Source organism: Engystomops pustulosus, chromosome 6, assembly GCF_040894005.1.
Source record: "Engystomops pustulosus chromosome 6, aEngPut4.maternal, whole genome shotgun sequence".
NCBI classification, from domain to species: domain Eukaryota; kingdom Metazoa; phylum Chordata; class Amphibia; order Anura; family Leptodactylidae; genus Engystomops; species Engystomops pustulosus.
In genome coordinates, this window is record NC_092416.1 from 131,043,132 (window position 1) to 131,069,460 (window position 26,329).

At 42.9% G+C, this 26,329-nt stretch overlaps 1 protein-coding gene across 2 annotated transcripts in view; it reads left to right on the forward strand.

The window, feature by feature from the left end:
- The first annotated feature begins 17,199 nt into the window (after positions 1-17,199).
- SLC13A3 (solute carrier family 13 member 3) overlaps positions 17,200-26,329 on the forward strand; it is a 32,611-nt gene continuing 23,481 nt past the window's right edge. For both annotated transcript variants that reach the window (XM_072111028.1, XM_072111029.1), the window contains exons 1-2: positions 17,200-17,348; positions 23,654-23,919. In XM_072111028.1, the coding sequence (XP_071967129.1) occupies positions 17,238-17,348; positions 23,654-23,919 (377 nt within the window). In that variant the 5' untranslated portion in view covers positions 17,200-17,237. The remainder of the gene's footprint in view (positions 17,349-23,653; positions 23,920-26,329) is intronic.

Here is a 26,329-nt window from a genome sequence, read left to right on the forward strand (position 1 = left end):
CTCTACCGTTGCAGTGCTCATCTGTGTTATGTAGTGACATGCTGTGGGGCTGATCAGACCCTACACAGGCTGCAAGCTACATGGTGGGACGTATTCGCAACAACCCCTCTGCCTTGCATCGGCAGGGGTGTTGCAATGGTGTAGTGGATGGTTGGTGGATGGCCACCATGTCCCAACAAGGCAGCAATGTCAGCAAGGGGGTGGTGGAGTAATTTTTTGGGCCGACATCATGGGAAGAGATCATCTTCATCTTCATGAAGGACAATGCACCATCTTAAGCTGCAAATAAATTTCTGTGTAATTGGCTGCTATGGGTATAAAAGGAGAGCATCTCATGGTGTGGCCACCATCTTCCCTGACGTCAACCCTATAGAGAACCTTTGGAACAGCAGCTCTGGGAGGCTATTCTAAAATCATGCAGAGAAATTCAAGCAGCAACTCTACAAAGTTCAATGGATGAATTTTGAAGGTGATATCAAAGAAGGGTTCCTATGTTAACGTGTAACTTGACCTGTTAGGATGTTTTGGATTGAAATGGCTTCTGTTTTCAGTACAGGTGACCTCCTATTGCTACAAATTCACCGAATGACAATTCTTTACAACTTATAAAATGTTTTGAAACTCTGCTGCGCATAATAATTTGCAACTGTGTATTTTGATTTTTGTTTTAGTTTTGAAGAATATCCATTTATCATTGGGAGGTTTGTTCAATAAATTTAATAAATCAATTTATACTCTAACAAGTGATGACTTTTATTATACTGACTGTCATTTGCATCGACCATTGAGGAAAATCAGAGATAAATATAATTTGTGCAACACCCCTGCCAAAGGATAGGGAGGTGAGTAGTTGTGAATAGCGTCCTCTCCAGGTCAAGACCTGTTAGGGGGAGTTATGAATTCCTAGAACTAGGAATATAGTGTATTTGCTGCTGCTGTATGTAATTATCGAATGATGTGTCTGTTATGCAAACTGGAAGGTGATTGGAGAGGTGCTACCCCCTGACCAGAGGGAGTTTAAAAACCTCTGCTGGGTCAAAGCACTTGGTTCAGTCTTCAGGTTCAGTCAGAGTGAAGAGAGAGGGTGAGTGCTGCTCCATTCAAAGCACCGTGACCACAGCGTGCCCAAGGCCACACTAGCCAGACACTCTGGTATTCCGAGCCCCAGCTGCCTCAAGGTCACCATGCAAAGGTTAGGCCCAGTGGGGGATGTTGCATTTACATAATAATAAAGTATGTACACTTAAAACATATTTTCGATATTTTGGATATTTTCGCTAATTTATCAAACAAAAAAACCTGAAACATCACATGGTATAAGTATTAAGACCCTTTGCTCAGTATTGAGTAAAAGCACCTTTTGAGCTAGTAAAGCCATGAGTCTTTTTGGGAATGATGCAAAAAGTTTTTCACACCAAATTTGGGGATCCTCTGTCCCTTTCTTGCAGATCATCTCCAGTTCCCTCAGTTTTGATGGTGAACGTTGGTGGACAGCCATTTTCAGGTCTCTCCAGAGATGCTTAATTGGGTTTAGGTCAAGACACTGGATGATTGCAGCTATGGATGTGGCTGGAGTATCAAAGATTATATCAGCAAAGATAACACTGCTGCTCTGGATGGGATTGAGGTGTCACTAAAGTATTAATCATGCTATAACGTCAAATTGATCCATCTAATTCCAGAGTTGCAGTGATCTTAGATTATATAATGGTAGATGGATGATTGCAGCTCTAGATTTGACTGAAATATCACTAATTGTATAACAATTGATATGTGGCTGGAGTATCAGAGATGATGTGACAACAGAGCTGCAGTCACCTGAGATGATATAATGATATAATATAATATAGTTGATTGCAGCTTTAAATATGACTGGACTATCACATGTTTGGTGTAATGCTAGAAAATTGGTCAACGCGACCAGTAAAGCCTCGGGTTGTGGCCAGCACGCTGCTTCCCGCAGAGACCAACCAGTGCTGCCATCACTCCTCGGAATAGGAGGCTGGGTGGCGGAGAACACTCAAGAAAAGTGTTGACCACTGCCAGTATCTCTTGTTCTGGTGTTCCTGTATTATAGGTCTGCTCTGGTGGTCTCCAGTATTATAGGTCTTCTCTGGGGGGTCAGCATTAATATACATCTGCTCTTGGGCTCTCCTGTATAATAGGTCTGCTCTGGGGAACTCCTGTATTATATGTCTGCTCTGGTGGTCTCCAGTATTATAGGTCTGATCTGTTTTTTTCTCCTGTATTATACATCTTCTCTGGTGTCCTCCAGCATTATAGGTCTGTTGTGGGGGTCTCCATTAGTATATATCTGCTCTGCAGAGTCTCCAATATAATACCTCTGGTCTCGGAAGTCTCCAGTATTATGGGTCTCCAGTTGTATGTGTTTGCCCTGGGATCTCAAATATTACATGTCTGCTGCAAGGGGTATTTCCAGGAAAATAGCTCTGCCCTGGGGTCTCCAGTGTTATTATTATTGCCTGGTTTATGCATTGTATTTGTAGTGTGCTCTGGAGTCTGCATTAGCTATTATATAAATGTAGGATTATCCAGTAGTTTTTACTGAGGCAGCATTTTTTCTGTACTGTGGCTTTTGGTGCATCCAGGGTGCTACTTACTAGTGTGGCCTCTTAAAATTGAGCGCGTTGACATTGCCTCCCTCAGACTTATAAAAGTCGTACATCTCCTCCGCCCCTCACACTAGAGATCACATGGAAATTTCCACTCTTTGGTCACAGAAGAACTTGAAGAACTTTAACACATATCTTGCAACTATCACAACCTCTTATGAGACACCTTCTGGTTCAATAAGTGTACTTGAACTCAATAAAATGCTAAATATCTCTGAAGATGTCAGACATTGTCATTACCATATTTGGCCTCCGAGGTCTTTAACCCTTAAGGAAGCAAATTATTTTCTACTTCTAATCACAGCTTTCTTTTCTACCTTTTTTCTTCTTTCGTCTTCACCTTTTAAAATCTATCTTCTGTGGACATGGCCATTCAAGAGTTTACTTATTGTTGGATCATATATTTTTGATGCTTTTAAACAGTCAAATGTTTATTGTATATTCATTAACATTTGGCATGAACGGGGGTAAAAAAAAACATATAAGATACTACAGTATTAGAGGGTTCCCTCATCACTCCACAATTATACTGTGTGAATGGGGAGTGAGGGCAGAGTTCTGAAACATTGATACCCACCTTAATCACTTAGGTGCTACATTATACATAGGGTTAAATTTCCCGGATTGGCATTATATGCAATTATAGCTATTACAGTGGGCGATATAAGAAAGAAAATAACAGTTATCACCTATTTAGTTTCCTCTTTGAGTTTAAACGTCTCAAATGAAGAATGATGGATTGATCACCACCCTGACTGCAAGCAGAGCTTACGAGGATGATGAGCAAATTATATACAAAGTATAGGACAAACTGATTATATTAATAGGCATTTAGCTAGTAAAAGCATAAAATTTGAGAACATTTAAGTTTAACATTAACTTTATAGTCTTGTGATAGTTTAGGTTAAATATTGATGGTGCAGCCGGGTAATTATAAACCTCCTCTACATACAATTATTTTTTCTTTACACAAAAAATAGAGAGTTATACATCACATAATATAATCCATTTTATTAAATTCCCATAAAAATCTATCAAGTTACATAAAATCAATAAAATGGATTCCATATAAAAATCAGTATATAACACGATAATGCTTGTCATATATATATTAGATACCTAAAGCAATATTGTAATGACAAATGTGATACTATTACTTTACTAATACTATTCCACAGTTACCATCCAATAAATCTCATGTCAAATAATATTCTCAGATTAAGCTTCCATTACTACAAGTATAGTATAGTTATGACATGGGATACACAGAGACTTATTCAACTAGCACTCAGATTCTATAGTATCTTGCCTAAGTTTGTTACACAAACTCCTGGCATAAGTTTAGGATACTTCCCATAACCTGGATTTGTTAGTATGTGTAAGTGTCCCTGGCTTATGTTTGATTTTGATGATATATTTCCTAATAGGCTGATATCCATCACAATCTTAAAGGTGCTGTTGCTCTATAGTTTGCAGTTCCATAACAATCTTATACTGCTGCTATAGTGAAGACTTAGTACTATCAGTATTTATAACTATATTTTTAAATATATATATACTGTACGTCCCCCATGCGGCAGTGTGAATGTAGCCTTAGACTTATTAGCGATATTCAGAACAACATTATAGTGTTGTTTATTATTCCACCTATACCATCACTACCAGTACTTCAGGATTTAAGGAAATCAGGAAATAAGGGACAGGAACATGGGAAGAGTGGTGCAGGTGCGGGTGGTGCTGATGGTGGAACTGGTGCTGCAGGGAGAGAACGTGTTTTGTCTCTGTCTCCACTGGTGCAAGCAGGCGCCAGGGTGTGCAGCATAAACTAGCAGGTCCAAATAGGCCACACAAATTTGAGGCATTGGTCAATTACATGACAAACAGTCCTTCAACTTCCATGGGATAATGTTTGCCACACAGACCCTCTGTTGATAGTGCAGAGCCGTCCTCCTCACCCCCTTTCAAAACAGCAAAGTCATCTCACACAAAAGTCATGGAGCAATTTTGAAGGATGAGATCTACAATAATGAAGAAACTCAACTGCTCGCTGCTCTAGTGGAGAAATGGGGCACCAGTGGTAATAATGAGGTCCTTGACTCTACATGGGAGCAACAGGATGAAGAGGTGGAGGTCAAGAAGCACCAGGACAAGCAAAAGGGTGCCAAGGCACAGTGATTAGCCCTTAGCCCATGGAACCAGCAAACAAAGGCCATCCCACAGGGTGTCTGTGGCATGACATTTTTTCTCCCAGAGTGGTTTCTCCCAGAGTGCAGAAGAAAGAACACCTGTTATTTGCATTCTGTGCCATCATGTACTGAGACGCGAGACTCCCTTTGCTGCTTCGTCTGGCTCAGCCTGTACCACCACCTCCCAAGTGACGCTACCACCACTACCAGGTCTGGTTTTAGACAAAGTGGGGTCCTGGGAAAAACTAAAAGTGAGTTCCCTGACAAAAAAATAAAACAGCAGCCCACCCCTGATTCCCTGCTATATTCGTCCAATGAAATCACGGACAAAAAGCGCCCACACCCTGATCAGAAACAGCTGGCGACATTATTAATAACTGGGACTACACGTGCTGGGAGCTGCTCACACTTAGACATAAGCATCATCTAGTACCTTACAGGATACGATTTGCTCCATCGGGAAGAAGACTTCATCTCTTCAGCAAATAAGTTAGAGACTTCAAACTTCAAACAAGAGCAGGATTTATTAACAGATGCATAAATCTTACAAACCAAAAAGTTATGTTGCTCAGTTAAGTTTTAATAAATTTTAAACATAAAAGTGTGGGTCAATTATTATTCAACCCCTAGGTTTAATATTTTGTGGAATAACCCTTGTTTGCAATTACAGCTAATAATCGTCTTTTATAAGACCTGATGAGGCCGGCACAGGTCTCTGGAGTTATCTTGGCCCACTCCTCCATGCAGATCTTCTCCAAGTTATCTAGGTTCTTTGGGTGTCTCATGTGGACTTTAATCTTGAGCTCCTTCCACAATCTATATAGAGGATCTTAGTCTATATATAGAGCCCCCAGTCTATTTTCAGCCTCCCTCTGCCCCCAGTCTATTTTCAAGCCACCCAGTCTATATACAGCCCTCAGACTCCAGTCTGTGTATGCACCCCCCCCCCCCACACACAATCTATTTATATAAAGCTCAATATGAGACAGCAATGAATTTAATAATAAAACTTATACTTACCTATCTGTTTCCACACTGAGATGTCTCCTGGCTCTTCTGCGACCCGGGTAGCGTCTCCGTGCAGGGATGCAGGCGGAGTGTGATGATGTCATCATTTGCTGCCTGTATCTTCCACAGAATACAGGGCAGTGCAGACAAACAGTTCTTGTCTGCACCTATCTGCATATCAATATACGTATTAACAGGTGCTGTATAGGGTGGCTGGTCTGTTCTCAGCCGGTTGCAGTGGGCCCTTCTACAATGAGGAGGAAGTCATGGTACAGAGATAATATACAGTTATGTAACAGTAGAGGGATCATGCAAATAATGGTGCTATAATACTAGTATAACATACACTGTGATGTCACAGTAATAAAACATAATAAAACACAGTGATATTACAGTAGAGGGATCATGCAAATAATGGTGCTATAATACTGGTATAACATACACTGTGATGTCACAGTAATAAAACATAATAAAACACAGTGATATTACAGTAGAGGGATAATGCACACAGTAATGTCACAGTTGATGGGTAACAATGATAATACAGAGAGATTTCACAGTACAGGGATAATGCACTCAGTGGTGCCATCGTATGGGGATAACACACACAGTGATGTCACAGCTAAAAAAAGCACAGACAGGTGCATAGGCAGGCATAATAAATACAGTGATATTACAGTACAATAAATATTACTGTACGTTCTGCAGCGTTGGTATGGGATGATATTTACTATTTGCAGTGTATTATAGCCCCTGTGCCTTATGTTGTCCTTTCCTCCGCAGGTGTTGTAAGCGTGGATAGAACTGTCATGTGCCAACTTGGTTAAATATCACTTCTTATAACTGAGTCTGGTATAAAGAGATCATTATTTTACTTATAATGTTCATGTTGAGCCAAAATGAACACATGTTAAGGTGAAAGTCTGAACGGTACAAGAAAAACACAGAAAATACTTGTATTGCAAGTGCATTACATAAAACCTCCCTTCATTATGATCTTCCCATAGGATAATAAACGACTTAGCTACATTTATCAAGCGGACCCTGCTCAGGTCATGTAACTTCCCATCTGATTGTGGATGCAGAATATCATAGATCCATATGCAATAAAGGAGGTGGTTTCTTTCCTAAAATATAATCCCTTTATTGAGATATTGGGGCTCATTTACTAAGGATCCGAACGCCGCACTTTCGTGTGGTTTCCCACGAGACAAAAATCGGGGGGTATGGCCGTTCCCGACGGATTCAGACAAGCCGCGGAATTTAAAAAAGGATTTGTGTCGCAAGATCAAGCACTCACATGCACCGTGAAGAAGTAGGTGAACTCGGCGCAGCAGCGACACATGCAGGGACTCGGATGCACGATGTTAGTGAATCGCGCTGGACCCCAATCCTCGTCAGACAACGCATCGCGGGATCGCGACGGGACCGAGTAAGTAAATCTGCCCCATTGTTTCTTTTCTTTCACTTTTTTTTTTTTTAGTTATGATCCCGGTTTATGCTGCATTACTAAGAGAGTCTGATGACAACATGTCTTCCTTTGACTTTTGCATGGAGCAATGTCATAGAGACCTACTAATTACCATATAGATGTGCATCCATCTACCGTCTTTCGAAGACCCGAGGCTGTCTCGTAGTGCACACCTGGGTGTGGAGGTGCTTTGCTGGTGACATTGTTGGGGATTAATTCAAAATTGAAGGTTTACTGAACCAGTGGCGTGCTTTTCCATCCGGTTTGCTTTTAGTTGGACCATCATTTATTTTTCAACAGGACAATGACCCCAAACACATTTCCAGGCTGTGTAAGGGCTATTTGACCAAAAATAAGAGTGATGGGGTGCTACGCCATATAACTTGGCCTCCACAGTCACCAGACATGAACCCAATTGAGATGGTTTGGGGTGAGCTGGACTGCAGAATGATCGCAAAACGGCCAACAAGTGCTAAGCATCTCTGGGAGCTCCTTCAAAGACTCTTGGAAGACCATTTCAGATGACTACCTCTTGCAACTCATCAAGAGAGTGCCAAGAGTGTGCAAAGCAGTAATCAAAGCAAAAGGTGGCTACTTTGAAGAACCTAGAATATAAGACATATTTTGAGTTGTTTCACACTTTTTTGTTAAGTATATAATTCTACATGTGTTAATTCATAGTTTTGATACCCTCAGTGTGAATCTACAGTCATGAACATACAGAAAACTCTTTGAATGAGAAGGTGTGTCCAAACTTTTGGTCTGTACTGTATATATATATGCTTGAAATTTACACGTCCATACATTTTCATTTCATTAAACAGCAACTGTAAAAAGAAAAAGCTCTTGAGGGCCAGCTGTATTTGCACACATTTCTATCACGCTATAGATAGGTGAATGTTGGGTTCTGATTGGTTGTTACTAACAACACCTTCTGCTTTTCTTTGTGCTTATGAAGTATGCACAAGGATTCCTCAAAACGCGTGGTTTGTTAATTCTCCCCATATTAACATAAGCACATCATGAGAAGCATCAACCTAGTAAATGTGTGAACTAACATAAACATAGTGAATGTAGGACATGGGACAAGTGTAATACCTGGAATATATTCTTTGTTGCTATGACCTATATATGGAGTTAAACAGATTATTCATTTTAAAAAGTTTATTGGAAAGGTCTTTATAAAATAATGTAATTACTTGGTATTTCTGATCTATTTAGTAATCTTTGGAGAATTAGTGTACAAATCTCCTGCAGCGCCACAACAGGGGACATTAAGTATTACATGGTGCACACTGAAATCAATGGTATAATGCAGAGACTTGAAGGGTGCTTTACAGTAATAAACTAAATTTGTACCTCTATCATCTGTATAGCTATACGTACTGTCTTCTTTGGATTTGTACATTATCTCAATCATGTGAATAATACCATAGTAATGGTAATAATAATAATGGTTATTCCAGATGCTGGCAATTTCCAATGGAGTAACAATCTGTTATTGCAGATCATGAGGGTAACAATCACTGCGGGGGAGACCAATATCTGGTGCAGCTGTTAAAACATGGATCACTGACCCAACTATCTTGCCAGTCGCCGATCGTGCTTCTTGATTTGTCAGCAGGTACATCTCTTTAGGAAATACAGGATAATATTTTGACAGCCGGTTCAGATTCAGTGTGTTCAGCTGTAATCCATGTGTATCAGCGCTTAAGCTGTATACATGTAATATGAAGTAGACATAAAGACAACTCATGTTAGGGACAAATGTAAGATAGTTAATGAACAGGGGTACCTGGTGCCACTACTTTCTGCTTGTACTACATCATATATATTTTTATATGTGTTTTACATATGGTGTCTTTGCCAAATGATAACTGCCTACAGCCACCACTGGAGGGCGCAACATGCTTATGGATTTTTACAGCCCCATGTAAAAATCAGTATGCAATGAGCTCCCTCTAGGGGGGAGAACAATTGTTCTTTTGAACAGTTTGGGCCAAGTTCACACCTGTAGTGTGTTGTATACAAGGGAGACCCCTTCTGGGCATGCTCATGGATCTATAGATTTGAGCTTACTATGCCAATGACTTAGTCTCAAAATTTGGGTATATCATAGAATATAACAGAATATACTCCCGATATAGCTCAATGTAATGCTTGATATTACAGCTCCTATAAGGGTGGTGTTACCAGATTATTTCTGGGAAGTTATGTTCCACGATTTGGAGCAACAACAAGTGAAACACAAGAAATCCTGCTTTCATAGTTTATATGGAGATAATAGTGGAAACCATAAGCACCTCACCTTGTGTCTCCATCAAAACTCCAATATTGACTGTAAGGGTCTTCTGTTGCCTTTTGTGTTTTTTTTTACTAGCGTTTGTTCTTGTCTTAATGTAATGCATGTGAACCCTTATTGATTGTATAGCGCCATGGAATTAATGGTTCGCTATAAATACATAATATTATTATCCAACAAATACTGTAAAATTGCAGCTTTAACACTATGCTGCGAATAGTAGTTTTACAGCAGCTACAAACTGGTGGGGTATTACTGGTGTGAGAATCGTCATATTATTCTGTATATGTTCCTTCCCTCCCCCACTGCTATACACAAAATACAGCTGACCCTCTGTGTAGTATATTCCAGGCACCCATATAGGAGAATTTCTTGTAGTTCCAGGACCATCAGGATCCTGTCTTACAGAACACTGCCCCTCTCATACTCATGAATTACTCTACTGTAGAAATATCAGCTCCAATTAGAAAATTGGATTTTTTACAAAGGCCGTAAAAAAATCTTATCAGGAAATTAGCATGTATGTAATGTTTTAAGGATTTTTTTTATGTGGGATATGCTTACGAATTACCTTCTACAGAACATTGCATACCAATAAATGTAATAATACTATGTCTCTTGTGCTAAGGGTCACTCAGGGGGGCAGTGGCAAGCCAGAACACAAAAGACACTTCATTTTGCTGTCCAAACAAGAATGCTAAACATTTCTGTACTAGAAGTGGTCCTAATTCTAGTACAGACTGCACAGGGTTTAGTCACTTAAATACTCTGCTTTCTGAAGTCCACATAGGACAAGCTGTGTTTTGTGAGGCAGCTCCCCCCATAATGAACCAATCACAGTATTAGAAATACGGAGGTGCAAGACAAGTCAATAAAGTCATGGTTGCACCTTGTCTTACAAAACAACAAAGACCGCCATAAAGGATATCTGTTAAGAGGGTAGAGGATCAATGCTTGTCCTCAGGGCAGCCATCAGGAAATTCGGGGCCCCATACAGCAAAAGTGTCTGGGCCCCAACACACCCCAAAACCGAACAAGCCTACAGGAGGACAGGCGGGTATACAGGGGGACAGGCAAGTATACAGGGGGACAGGCGGGTATACAGGGGCACAGGCGGGTATACAGGGGGACAGGCAGGTATACAGGGGCACAGGCGGGTATACAGGGGCACAGGCGGGTATACAGGGGGACAGGCGGGTATACAGGGGGACAGGCGGGTATACAGGGGCACAGGCGGGTATACAGGGGGACAGGCGGGTATACAGGGGGACAGGCGGGTATACAGGGGCACAGGCGGGTATACAGGGGGACAGGCGGGTATACAGGGGGACAGGCGGGTATACAGGGGGACAGGCGGGTATACAGGGGGACAGGCGGGTATACAGGGGGACAGGCGGGTATACAGGGGGACAGGCAGGTATACAGAGGACAGGCAGGTATACAGGAGGACAGGCAGGTATACAGAGGACAGGCAGGTATACAGAGGACAGGCAGGTATACAGGAGGACAGGCAGGTATACAGGAGGACAGGCGGGTATACAGGAGGACAGGCGGGTATACAGGAGGACAGGCGGGTATACAGAGGGACAGGCGGGTATACAGGGGGACAGGCGGGTATACAGGGGGACAGGCGGGTGTACAGGGGGACAGGCGGGTGTACAGGAGGACAGGCGGGTGTACAGGAGGACAGGCGGGTATACAGGAGGACAGGCAGGTATACAGAGGGACAGGCAGGTATACAGAGGGACAGGCAGGTATACAGGGGGACAGGCAGGTATACAGGGGGACAGGCAGGTATACAGGGGGACAGGCAGGTATACAGGAGGACAGGCAGGTATACAGGGGGACAGGCAGGTATACAGGGGGACAGGCAGGTATACAGGGGGGACAGGCAAGTATACAGAGGTCTGGTAGCTACAGGGTCGGACTGGGGTGCCTGGGGCCCACCAGTAAAATTGATTTTGGGGGCCCACCTACTACTACATAGAAATATTCTGGGATAAGGGAATTTCTAAGCACTAGCAGGGGCAGTGAAATAAAGGATAAGCTTATCCCTTTCTCCCTCCCTCTTTGCTAGAGCTCGGCTCTTGTTTTGTGTACAGGGGCTGCAGTGGTGACGTTACCTCAGGGCATTAATGTTAGGTATAGTTAAAGAGTTACCCCTGGTGTCCCGGGCTTTCTGCTGGTGTCCAGGACTGTGGTTAGGGATGTAAGTGTTCGCACTCCACCAACCTTCCAATAAGGAAATGCTGAAAACCTTTACAAGAACTGATGACAATAACTCTACTCTGGCGTCCCCGCACCACACAGACAAGTCACCCCTGTCTCTCTGACCCTATAGATATAATAGTACATAAGCTGAGAGCTGTCTCACACTAGAAGGTTAGTCAGTGACTACAATACTGATTTCACACAGGCAGAAGTAGCATCTTGTACCTGACAGGTGACTTGTCTTCTCCTTCACGTCCAGAATCGTCGTAAAATCTGGTTGCAGAATTTTCTGGCAGATGTGCTCAGCTCTTTGAAGCAGATCCCCATCCCTGCGCCCCTAAAAATACCACAGTTACATACAGTATAATGTCCCACATTGTACTTCTAAAGAAGCTACATAAGAAAAAATTACCAAAAATGTGTTATATAACAATCTACTTATTATTTTATACAAAATGTACTGATACGTTTTTATACCGTGTTCTAATTTTTAGTATACATATAATCCCCTCCAAATTATAAGGAAGCATATAGCATCCCTTCAATTATACATTTCTACAACTTGCCTCCTATTTTTTCATTTACACATAGTATCTGCACATTATTTATTATTCTATTATCACTGTATATACTCAAGTATAAGCTGAGACCCCTAATTTTAACACAAAAAAATTGGAAAAACCTATTGACTTGAGTATAAGCCGAGGGTGGAAAATGCATTGGTCACAGCCTCCCCAGTATATAGCCAGTCAGCCCCTGTAGTGTATAGCATGACAGCCCCCATGTAGTATACAGCCTGCCAGCCCCCATGTAGTATACAGCCTGCCAGCCCCCCTGAAGTATACAGCCTGCCAGCCCCCCTGAAGTATACAGCCTGCCAGGCCCCCTGAAGTATACAGCCTGCCAGGCCCCCTGAAGTATACAGCCTGCCAGCCCCCCTGAAATATACAGCCTGCCAGCCCCCCTAAAATATACAGCCTGCCAGCCCCCCTGTAGTATACAGCCTGCCAGCCACCCTGAATTATACAGCCTGCCAGCCCCCCTGTAGTATACAGCCTGCCAGCCACCCTGAATTATACAGCCTGCCAGCCCCCCTGAATTATACAGCCTGCCAGCCCCCCAGTAGTATACAGCCTGCCAGCCCCCCAGTAGTATACAGCCTGCCAGCCCCCCAGTAGTATACAGCCTGCCAGCCCCACAGTAGAATACAGCCTGCCAGCCCCCCAGTAGTATACAGCCTGCCAGCCCCCCAGTAGAATACAGCCTGCCAGCCCCCCTGGAGTATATAGCCTGCCAGCCCCCAGTAGTATACAGCCTGCCAGCCCCCCAGTAGAATGCAGCCTGCCAGCCCCCCTGAAGTATATAGCCTGCCAGCCCCCCAGTAGAATACAGCCTGCCAGCCCCCCTGGAGTATATAGCCTGCCAGCCCCCAGTAGTATACAGCCTGCCAGCCCCCCAGTAGAATACAGCCTGCCAGCCCCACAGTAGAATACAGCCTGCCAGCCCCCCTGTAGTATACAGCCTGCCAGCCACCCTGAATTATACAGCCTGCCAGCCCCCCTGAATTATACAGCCTGCCAGCCCCCCAGTAGTATACAGCCTGCCAGCCCCCCAGTAGTATACAGCCTGCCAGCCCCCCAGTTGAATACAGCCTGCCAGCCCCCCAGTAGTATACAGCCTGCCAGCCCCCCAGTAGTATACAGCCTGCCAGCCCCCCTGTAGTATACAGCCTGCCAGCCACCCTGAATTATACAGCCTGCCAGCCCCCCTGAATTATACAGCCTGCCAGCCCCCCAGTAGTATACAGCCTGCCAGCCCCCCAGTAGAATACAGCCTGCCAGCCCCCCTGGAGTATATAGCCTGCCAGCCCCCAGTAGTATACAGCCTGCCAGCCCCCCAGTAGAATGCAGCCTGCCAGCCCCCCTGAAGTATATAGCCTGCCAGCCCCCCAGTAGAATACAGCCTGCCAGCCCCCCTGGAGTATATAGCCTGCCAGCCCCCAGTAGTATACAGCCTGCCAGCCCCCCAGTAGAATACAGCCTGCCAGCCCCACAGTAGAATACAGCCTGCCAGCCCCCCTGTAGTATACAGCCTGCCAGCCACCCTGAATTATACAGCCTGCCAGCCCCCCTGAATTATACAGCCTGCCAGCCCCCCAGTAGTATACAGCCTGCCAGCCCCCCAGTTGAATACAGCCTGCCAGCCCCCCAGTAGTATACAGCCTGCCAGCCCCACAGTAGAATACAGCCTGCCAGCCCCCCTGAAGTATACAGCCTGCCAGCCCCCCAGTAGAATACAGCCTGCCAGCCCCCCTAAAGTATACAGCCTGCCAGCCCCCCTGTAGTATACAGCCTACCAGCCCCCCTGAGGTATATAGCCTGCCAGCCCCCCCCCAGTAGTATACAGCCTGCCAGCTCCCCAGTAGAATACAGCCTGCCAGCCCCCCTGAAGTATACAGCCTGTCAGCCCCCCAGTAGTATACAGCCTGCCAGCCCCTCAGTAGTATACAGCCTGCCAGCCCCCCAGTAGTATACAGCCTGCCAGCCCCCCTGAAGTGTATAGCCTGCCAGTCCCCCAGTAGTATACAGCCTGCCAGCCCCCCAGTAGAATACAGCCTGCCAGCCCCCCAGTAGTATACAGCCTGCCAGCCCCCCAGTAGTATACAGCCTGCCAGCCCCCCTGAAGTGTATAGCCTGCCAGTCCCCCAGTAGTATACAGCCTGCCAGCCCCCAGTAGTATACAGCCTGCCAGCCCCCCAGTAGAATACAGCCTGCCAGCCCCACAGTAGAATACAGCCTGCCAGCCCCCCAGGAGAATACAGCCTGCCAGCCCCCCAGTAGTATACAGCCTGCCAGCCCCCTGAAGTATATAGCCTGCCAGCCCCCCAGTAGTATACAGCCTGCTAGCCCCCCAGTAGAATACAGCCTGCCAGCCCCCCTAAAAATTAAATTAATGTCCTGTCAATTAAAAAAAGAAACTTTCATGCTCACCTGTCTTCTTTTATCTTCTCTCCTCTTCTGGCTGCGCGGGATCGAGTCGCGGTGACGTCATCACACCGCGTCTCCGTCTCCCAGGACTGTACTCAGCTGGTAGAAGCAGGGGACGCGGTGTAATGACGTCACCGTGTCTCCTGCTATTTGCAGTGAAGAACGGAGCTTATGGCTCCGCTCTCCACTGCAGCACCCACTTCTATCTGTGTCCGGAAGGGACGCAGATAGAGGTGAGAGAGGGGTGCAGCACAGACCGCACAGTCTGCGGCCCACCGGCCGGGCCCCCGGGCCCCCCCCCCCCATAGTGTCTTAGAGTCCGGGCCCCATAGGGCAGTACCAGTTGTACTGCCCTATCGGCGGCCCTGCTTGTCCTGAGTACAAGGGTACCAACCTTGTCACAACAATCTCTATTGTCACTTATCTCTATTCAGTGATATCATTGTGTGCTTTATGGAGATATGGGGGACATTCACTTATCCGGTCCGAGGAGTTCACCGAAAGTGCATTGTCTGACGACTCACTAAGATCGTGCGACCGATATCCTGCATGTGTTGCTTCCCCGCTCAGGTCCGCCGGAGTTTATCGTCTTATTCTGGTGTATGTAAGTGCATTGCATCGCGACACAATTTGGCCCTTAAATCCCATGCTCAGTCCGAATCAGTCAGATCGTCAGATGGAACGCCCCCTGAATTCTATCGCATTGTGAAACAGTGCAACTCCGCAAAAATCGGATTGCAAGCGAAACAATCCCAGCGCAGACCCCTGTTAAATACCTGTCAAAGCTGCTCAAAAACGATGAACAGGCAGACGAAAGTGCGATCTGCAACGTTTAGTAAATAAGCCCCAATGGGCCAGTCTTCAATAATCTGGTGCACCCTGCACCTGCCAGTTGTACTTAAACTGAATACACCCGTTTTTTTGGGGGGGGGACTCAGTTTACTGGTTGTGCGCCACATTTCTGTCAGACTTTCAATGCAAAATATGGAGCACAGTATGAATCGGCACCAGAAAGCCCCTTTAGGTGCAGAGTTTTGTGTCATGGCGGACACTGTGCAGCCGCAGCACAAAACTGGTGCAAATGCTTCATGAATACACGGGCAAGCACTGTGCACATGTATTTATGTGAAAACTATGGCAGAAAACTGGCGCAGCCAGTTCAATAAATGTGGCCCAATGTGTATTCTATGGTAGTGCAGTCCACATTTATCATGTGCAGTTTGTCTCACTAATGTGCAGAGTACGACAGATTATGCAGTGCCACTTACCCCTCTCCATAGGAAAGCTGGGTAAGTTTACGACAGCACGCTGGAGAGAATGGGTGACCACCGATGCACAGCGCCCCGCTGTAAACACGGGGAATAATAGATCATGCTCTATCCTTTCCCTGTGCATGGTACGGTTCCACACATGTGTGGGCACTTTACTGCCGTCGGGTGCCATAGCCGTCTATGGGGACGTATATCCGACACCACGCGTGCAGGATTTCTCTTTCATCTTTTTCTGTCAAACACATCCTCTGTGTGTAAGTGCATGTATTATCGATGAGCTCACAATGCTGCTGTATCTCCCCTGCTCTCCTATGAGGAAAAGCTTCACAGAGAATTGTTGTAATTAAATGTTATTAATTATACTGTAGTATTGAACTTGGTTTTGGTATTATATTTATGTACGTGGATTGGCCCTGGTGGTGTATGTGTTCTAACTTCTGGATCTGTGCAATCGACACAAAATGTTTGTATTTATGGGATGTTAAAGGCCTGTGTTAGTCTATAAATTAGGGTATTTAGATCTATAAGTAAATAGTCTGTACAGGTGGGTACATGAACAATTTTATTCATAATTAGCTAAATCTAGATTTTAAATTGTAGGCTAGAAGGTTATAAAGTTGAAAAATGTAAATTAATTCACTTTTAGAAACAAAAAAATTACATATTATATTAATATAAGGATATTGTAGTTGTTTATAAATAGTAGGTATTGTATACAGGACTGACTTCTCGCTCCCTAAAGTAGATAGACAATTGCAAAAATTTTTAATCCCATTTAATCCCCAATGTGATTCATGATTTGGGAAAAGCTGTAAAATACCCTTTGTTTACATTTTTTAGTTCACCGAAATACTTACATTACTAGTCAGGTTTGCCACTCAGGATTTTAGAAAAGCTGGGTGATAACCTGTTTGGGAGAACTTAACAGGATGCATAAGATCTGTGGATATTGAGTAAGATCCATTTTAACTATTTAAGGCTTATAAGATAACTCATTCCTAGAAATAATTTTCCAAAATGAAAAAAAAAATCACTTGAGGTCTAGTTGTGTGGGGCAGAGGGAGGTGCAAGGCTCAGGGGTGTGTTGTTTGAATTACAAAGTGACACTGGAGCTCCTGTCCACACTGATATAACCAGCAGCTCTCCAGCAGCAGCAGCCTTCTGCACAATGTCTACACTTGTAGCACTGTTGAAGAAAATCTGGTGCATTAAGAAGTTCATCATCTTGATTGTCACTCCTGTGATCCTGTGTCCTATCCTCATTACACTTCCACCACAGGTAAGACTGCATCAGTTAGAGCCTCTGTCCTCCAAAGTAGTAATGTAAAGAATCTAAGATCTGCTAGTCAGCTGTGTTTTATGTAGGAGTTGTGACTTTTTACTGTTTACAATTTTACTTGTTGCTCACTGTTGGAACCCCTGGAAATGCCAAGTGTGCCATATCCTTGCACAAGCCCTAATGTGGTCAAACATATTAAAACCTCATATAACAAATACAGAATAACCTGAAAAGTAAAATAGAAAAAAAAAACAACACATAGGAGCACTTTGTGTACTGAGAAGGCACAGAAGCTTATTCACTGGAATACCGGTTTGTTGATTTATAATACACTGTCTAGTAATCAATACTAGTTCTATTGTATAGTAACTTTTGAAGTATTGACACTAAAGGGCATTATTGCTTTGCTCTAATAGTCTTCATATGGTAATTTAACTCTGTAACATATAACCATATGGGGCCTATAGTATCCCAAGTTAAACTTATAGGTTCAGGTAGGGTCAAGTTTGTGGATCTGGCTATCCCACTTATAGGAATATGGTAATATAGGAATATTTTAGTGGTTATAAAAAATAATTAGGGACCAAAAGTTGGTTATGCTAAAGGGGACCTGCCTAGGTGATTTGGGACACTGAGCCACATACAGGTGCTTATGGACTGCTAGTGGTTTAGTGTCCCAAATTGCCCTTTAGCTAGTCCCTCTGTGTCCGCTATTGAAAAAAGAATCCTTTATACTTACTTGGAGATGGGTCCGATGAGGCACATCCGACTCAGCTCTGGTGCTCCCAGAGTCTGTGCAGTAATTCAGTGAAGCAGGAGCAATACACCCCAGCTTCATTGTGCAAGTGCCATACCCACTACGCATGCACATTGAAGCTATGGTGTAAGCTTCGGAATTATGTAAATATAAAGGTTTTTTTTAATAACGGGCACAATAGCGGGCAATTTGAGACACTAAACCACAAGAACCTGTGGGTGGTTTGGTATCCAATGTCCTTTAAATGATCTTTTTCGGAGCTTAGTCTTAAAGGACATCTACCACCAGGATGAAGGATTGTAAACCAAGCACACTTACATGATAGTGTGTCCACCTTCTGGCAGGATCCTTTCTTCTTGTACCATTTTTATTAAGAAATACAGTTTTTAAAAATTATGCAAATGAGCCGGAGGGGCTCAAGGCTCCAATGACATCTATGGAGCCGGAGTCCCACAGGGCCATTTGCATAATTTTGATACCTGTTTTTTCTCATAATAACGAGAGGTCCTAAGAAGCTAAAAGAAAAGAAAATGACAGAGGGGGCACACACCAGCATGTAACTGTGCTTGGTTTACAAGTCTTCATCCTGGTGGTAGATGTCCTTTACGGACTTTCATATAGAGGGTAGCCATTCTTGAGATCTGTACACTGTTCAGAATTTGGAGGTGAATTGATTATTCACAATTATTTTTTTTTAGGCTGATTGTCAGCTTTTAACATTTGTGGCTATAAAGAACAGAAATTGACCTATTATTAGTGTTCATGACTCAAGCTCCAATGACTGTCATACTCTTCTGCTTTTCTTTTCTTGGTTGCTCAAGAATCTTGTGTCAGCGATTTTAACATGGGTAGATTTCTTCCCAGCACAAGTTCTGTTCAATGATATAACAACAATCAATATTTGTTTAAAGGGCCTCTTACAGAGCCTGATAAAATGTCTCTGTTTACTCAGGAGGATGTGCTCACAAAGTTGCTTATCACATGGCCCTTATATAGACCAATGATTTGGAAACTGCTTCTTACAAACACCATTTTGAACTAGCTGTTTAATGGGGTCCCCAACTATAATGCTACTCTCTTCATATGAAGCATACATCAGCAACATAGAACATAACAACAGTATTGTAGGTAATTATCATCAATTGATCAGGATGAAATTCTTAGTAGATGTACAAAAGCCAACAATAATTTATAAAAAAAAATTTAAATTAATTTGTGAAAGAGTAAAAAGTAATAAAAAGTCAAATAAAAATGACAAAAGCCACAGTGGAAAAGCAGCAACCCACTAAAATCAATCTGGTATGACACAGTGTAATTCATTATTTAAGTAAATCTACCATTTGATTTGATGCATTATGCTACACGAATGCAGAAACATATCTTGTTTAATCCTTAAACCAAGTGGCTTTGCTCAAAAAACAACTATAAAATTTTGATAATGAGGGTGTCTCATGCCTTTTGCTGCCTCGGCACTTCTCACCCTAATTATGCACTGCTACAGCCTTGTCCTGCCCAGCATAAGCTGAGAATATGTCATCATTGTGTTGTCCCTGACAGGCAGAAGTAATCAATCGCTGTGTAAGTCATCCAGCTCAGGTTAATTAGTCCTGGACAGTTCAGGAAGCTCCATTTCTTAATGTGTTTATGTAGGCAGGGCCGATTCTAGCATATTTGCTGCCTGAGGCGAATATTAAAATGCTGCCCCCCCCCCCGCTCCTGTTCCTCTACCCGCTCCCTGTTCAGTAAATGCTTTACTAACAATTAACAACCCTACAGACAGCTCCCTGCCGCTGTGTGACTGACTACAGGATCTGAGAGGCATTAGTGGCATCTAGTACCTTATAGATGACAATCTCTTCCATCAGGAGGACTTTATTCTGGGTTCTCCAATCCATGACGCATCACTGCTGAATTCACAGCCAGATATCTTCAGCTCCGTGCAACATCTCCACCCGGCGTCCCTAAAAATACCACAGTCACTTACAGTATAAAGTCTCCTGGATAACAACACTGTGCTCCTAAATAATATATACCCCTCACAACACAACTGACCGCACTCTCCCCACATATAAAACATCCCTTCATTATATATATATAGTCTACTGGAATTATAGCATGCTAAGCACCAATCAATATACAACACTCCCAATTTATTAATACAGACCCCCCCCCCAACATTTGGTTTACATGCAAAGTAATCTGTATCCTATAACTAATCCCACCCTGTTATTATGTTACATGATTTTACATACAGTGCAATTCTGATAAAATATATAGCACCCCCTAATGAATATATATATATATTATATAATATAATAAATTTATTTTTATATAGCCTTGATCTCATATATTTAAAGGTTATTCACCCTCCAATTAAATTATATGCAGCTCCCATATACAGATCCCCTACAGCTTAAATAAAATCTTGCCCCACATATACAGTGCCCTCCCAGATTAGTAATATACTGTACCCCATATACAGCCCCATCTTAGTAATATACTGTATCCCATATACAGCCTCCCAGATTAGTAATATACTGTACCCCATATACAGCCCCCCCAGCTTAGTAATATACTGTACCCCATATACAGCCCCCAGCTTAGTAATATACTGTATCCCATATACATCCCCCTCCCAGCTTAGTAATATACTGTATCCCATATACAGCCCCCAGCTTAGTAATATACTGTATCCCATATACAGCCCCTGCAGCTTAGTAATATACTGTATCCCATATACAGCCCCCCAGATTAGTAATATACTGTACCCCATATACAGCCCCCCCAGCTTAGTAATATACTGTACCCCATATATGGCCCCCCCAGCTTAGTAATATATGTATCCCATATACAGCCCCCCAGCTTAGTAATATACTGTGTCCCATATACAGCCCCCAGCTTAGTAATATACTGTATCCCATATACAGCCCCCCCAGCTTAGTAATATACTGTATCCCATATACATCCCCCAGCTTAGTAATATACTGTACCCCATGTACATCCCCCCAGCTTAGTAATATACTGTATCCCATATACAGCCCCCCCAGCTTAGTAATATATGTATCCCATATACAGATCCCCTCCAGCTTAGTAATATACTGTATCCCATATACAGCCCCCCAGCTTAGTAATATACTGTATCCCATATACAGATCCCCCCAGATTAGTAATATACTGTATCCCATATCCAGCCCCCCAGCTTAGTAATATACTGTACCCGATATACAGCCCCCCAGCCTAGTAATATACTGTATCCCATAGACAGCCCCCCAGCTTAGTAATATACTGTACCCCATGTACAGCCCCCCAGCTTAGTAATATACTGTATCCCATAGACAGCCCACCCAGCTTAGTAATATACTGTACCCCATATACAGACCCCCAGCTTAGTAATATACTGTAGCCCATATACAGCCCCCCAGCTTAGTAATATACTGTACCCCATATACAGCCCCCCAGCCTAGTAATATACTGTATCCCATATACAGCCCCCAGCTCAGTAATATACTGTATCCCATATACAGCCCCCCAGCTTAGTAATATACTGTATCCCATATACCCATATACAGCCCCCAGCTTAGTAATATACTGTACCCCATATACATCCCCCAGCTTAGTAATATACTGTATCCCATATACAGCCCCCAGCTTAGTAATATATGTATCCCATATACAGCCCCCCAGCTTAGTCATATATAATATATAGCACCCCCCAGTATAAAATGATTCTGGCCCCAAATAATATATACAGAACCCCCCTAGTATAAAATAATTATAGCCCCCCCCCCCCCCTAGTATTAAACGTTTTGCAGTCCCATATAATACATACAGTTCCCCCCCCCCCAGTATTAAACGTTTTGTAGTCCCACATAATACATACAGTCCCCCCCCCCTCCCAGTATAACACGAAACCTCCCCACACACTTATTAGCCACATTTAATTAAAGTACATGAAAAATAATAAAATACATACTCACCTGCAGGCAGCTGCTCCCTCGGCGCGCGGCTCTGGTCTTCACGCGGCTCTTCTGTGAGCCGCGGCTACGCACAGTGGCACAGGCGCCATGACGTCATGACGCCTGTGTCACTGATTAGAACGGAGGGATGCAGCTGCCGGAAAGGCGATGCGTCGCTCCGCATATAAATCGCGCCTGTGTCTTAAAGAAACAGGCGCAATTTATTTATCTGGTGGGTGATTCGGGCGTTAATGGACACCCGAATCGCCCACTTTAGAGCGCCAAATTTTACCGCCCTTTACAGGGACCCGCATTCTGCCGCCTGTAGTGAGATTTTCATCTCGCCTCATGGCAGATGCGGCCCTGTATGTAGGCACCCAGCTTTCCAAAGGTCCTGCATTTTATAATAGTTTTTTGAGCAAAACCACTCAGTTCAGGGATTAAACAAGATATGTTTCTGCATCAGTGTTGCTACATCATTCACAAGGTATGTTTGGTGCACAATGTATGAAAACAAATGGTAGATTTTCTGTAAAGAAGAAAAATGTACTTTTATTGTATTGTGTAATATAAGAAATTTGGGCTCAGAGCACATGGCATGTATTTGGTCAGACTATATAGAAAAGAGAAGTTCATGTCCTAGAAGTTCATGTCCTAGAAAGGATGTCATAAGGACAGCAGTTCATGTGACAATATACAAAGAGTTGCAGTACCACTTTCCTAACAGTATGTTGTGTGTAAAAAAGAGCTCTAGTGCCGCTAGTCAGGATGTAATGTCAACCAGAACTGAAGCTGCACTTTAGAGTATTTGTAGTTAACCCTTTAAGAGGGATTTCTTGTTGGGCACTCTCCATTCACACAGCTCTTTGCCATCCTCATTAGACTGTAAGATTTCAGATTGTCCCAATTTCTTCAGAGGAACATAGAGTGTTAGTGAACAATACCTCACTTGTGTAAACTGCTTCCATCATCAAAATCTTTGGCTTGGTTTCCCTCATTGTAACGTCCCATGGAGCACAGCAGTGCTGTCAGCTTGTTCTCTCTAAATCCATGTTTATGTAAGATGGTGTCAGTAAGCGGCTATAATCCAGTTATGTTAATAAACCAGGTTTAAAATGGATTATCCCTATATTATCCCTTCATGTACATTTCCATGGGAATGCATTGCTTTTGGTTACAGACGTAATTGACAATATTATTAGTTAGGGGTATAGTCAAAAGAGTCAAGCCACAAATTAAAAACTAATCCCCTATATTTAAGGATCAATTACTGAGGCGGTAAATGTCATTTTTATAACATTTATATAGTCGCATAGGTTTCTGGACCTCCATGCGAAATGTGCCACCCGGTACCAGGGTCAGGTATACCTCTGCCTCTACTATAGATATCACTACATGTATACATTGATAAAAGATTGGCAATGAGCAGTGCTGTCTATGATTCAGACCCTGGCAGGAAGTTCTTTTAAAAGAATGAATGGAAAAGTTGGTAATACTACTAAACCTTATCGCCGTACCAATATTTTTGTCTCTCTTGATGCTATTTGTCCTTCTCATCGATTACTAAAGTTAATGTCTGGTTGTTTTTTCAGGAAGGAAAATGCCTGTATGTTGTCCTAGTCATGGCTTTATTTTGGTGCACAGAAGCGCTGCCTCTGGCTGTTACTGCTTTGCTGCCAATAGTACTATTTCCTTTCATGGGAATTCTGCCCTCCAGCAAAGTCTGCCCACAATACTTCCTGGATACAAACTTTCTGTTCCTTAGTGGACTTCTCATGGCTGCTGCGATCGAGGAATGGAATCTGCACAGGAGAATTGCTTTGAAGGTGCTCATGTTGGTGGGAGTCCAGCCTGCTCGGTAATAGCTATGATTTCTTATTTCTTTTCCAAATTGGGCAGTATATTACATAGGCTGCAGTATTAATGAATTTTTGGATCATAAGATACACCTTACTATAAAAGACACCGCAGATTGAACCGTAAAAAAAGAAAAATATATTTTACTCACACAAGCACAGCTCTTCTACATCATTTCACTCAAACACACAACTGTGCTACATCCTATCACTCTCATACACAGCTCTGCTACATCCATTCACTCTCATACAAGGCTCTGCTACATCGATCCACTCACAAACATAGCTTTTACTACATCCATCCACTTACACACACACACACACAGCTTTTGCTACATTCACTCACTCCATCAGCTCACCTACACAGAATCACTCATACAGTCCTGCTACATCCATTCACTCACATACATAGCTCTTCTACATAGTCAGACCCAGAGAGAAGAAAACTTCTTCTTCCATCCCCTGGCTCAATTCCAACATGATGATTACCAGCAGCAAGAAAGGGTTTAAACCGTAACTGTAAAGTTGCTGACAAAAAATAGTGTCAGCACAACTGGAGAGAGTCTCTGATGACAATTCCAATGATACCTGTATAATTCTGCTGGCTTCTTCTTAGCCTGAGATATATCTTATATATACAGTATATATATATATATATATATATATATATAACATTAGATTCAGATTCAGCTATTCCTTCTGTGTGTTGGCACTTCCTGGTTGAATCATAGTATCATAGTATATAAACAAAAGTCCATCAAGTCCAACTTTTAAGAATGAAACAAATGTTTTTTCCCCATAACTCGCGATATCAGCTAACCCCACTGAAACCGGCAGAGGTATAATTTTCAAAGCGACATGGAATTCTATGTAAATAAAGATTTTTATTAAGAGGACAGCATGTTTATAATTGGTTGATTTGAAGCATGTGATGAGTCACATTCTTGTGACATCACTGAGGGTCCTTTGCATCAAACTAAGTACTATAAAATGATGCAGGGCAGTTTGCTTGTAATTGGCTGACCTGAAGCATGTGATAATTCACATGCTTGTGACACCACTACAGGCCCTACAGCCCCTCTACCACTCAACAAGCCTCCTGCCATCTCTAGCTCTACTACACGGTTTCGCATGGCAAATGGAGATTACCCTGGGGGGCAATGTAAAACCTCAGCTAGATGCTAAACAGCTGCAGATTTTAGAGAAAATTAAAGAATTGTTTATTTTTGCTTAGTTCAGAGTTAGGCAAAAGTTTTAATACTTTACAGTTGTACTTTAGGGAACTTAGACCGATGCAAGAATAGGGGGGCATTATTATATTCCTTATATTCTAGTATATAGGGGCAGTAATTAAAAAGTTATATTTTTGTACAAAGGCAGCAGGATAATAGTGAATATATTCTTGTGTAAAAGTGTCAGTACAGGAGTGATTATATTCTTATTAATGGTGGGCTGTATTATATTAGTCAAATTCTTGTAAATAAGGGGGCAGTATTTTAGCTGCCAAGCTCACATTTTGCAAGCTCTGTTTTATCACTGATATCTGTCTATAGATCACCTTGCAAGAAACACACACAAAATTTTATTGATGAATGTCCGAATATACTGATGCATAGCAACAGTTCTTCTAAAACATAATATAAAAAGTATATGCCGTAAATGGTATGGTATTGCTGCCATCACACTGATCAGCAGCATCAAATTAACCTGAAAGTTTTAATGAGCAGTAGAACAATGAAATAAAAAAGAAACTAAACAAAAACAGTCCACTTTTCTCATTAGATTATATAGTACAATTTAAAACAAAATTCATCCTACTAAAAACAAGTTTTCATATGACTATGTAAATATAAATATGAAAAATAAAATAGTGTACATACTATACAAACTATACATTAGAATAAGATTGTCTATTTCCTTAAAGAGGACCTGTCACCCACCAAAAAAACCCTGTCCAAATGTGCCCCCCATAACCCTCTCCCTAGCTCCTTTCTCCCCAGCCAGGTTTTTTTAAAATGTATGCTTGGAAAAATGGTTGAAACAGATTCGACCTCTTAACAAATAAGAGGTCGGATCCTCATATCTCGAGCGCTGCAGTCGGGTGTATTCATTAAGGGGACGGGCCGACACTCCCCCAGCATGCCCCTGTCAGCTAGGACTTATAGGAGAAGCCGGCAGCATTGCATAGATTGTGTAATCGCTGCCGGCTCTCCGCGCTGCAGCCGCACTGACAGCGGCTGTGGAGCTGCTTATTAACATTTCCGGCCGGCCGCAGCGCATTGAAAGTGCCGACCGAATATATATAACATTATACTGTCAATAAGCCGGTGCGGCCGGCTTGCAATGTTAATAAGCAGGTCCATGGCTGCAGCGCGGAGAGCCGGCAGCGATGACGCAATCTATGCGATGCTG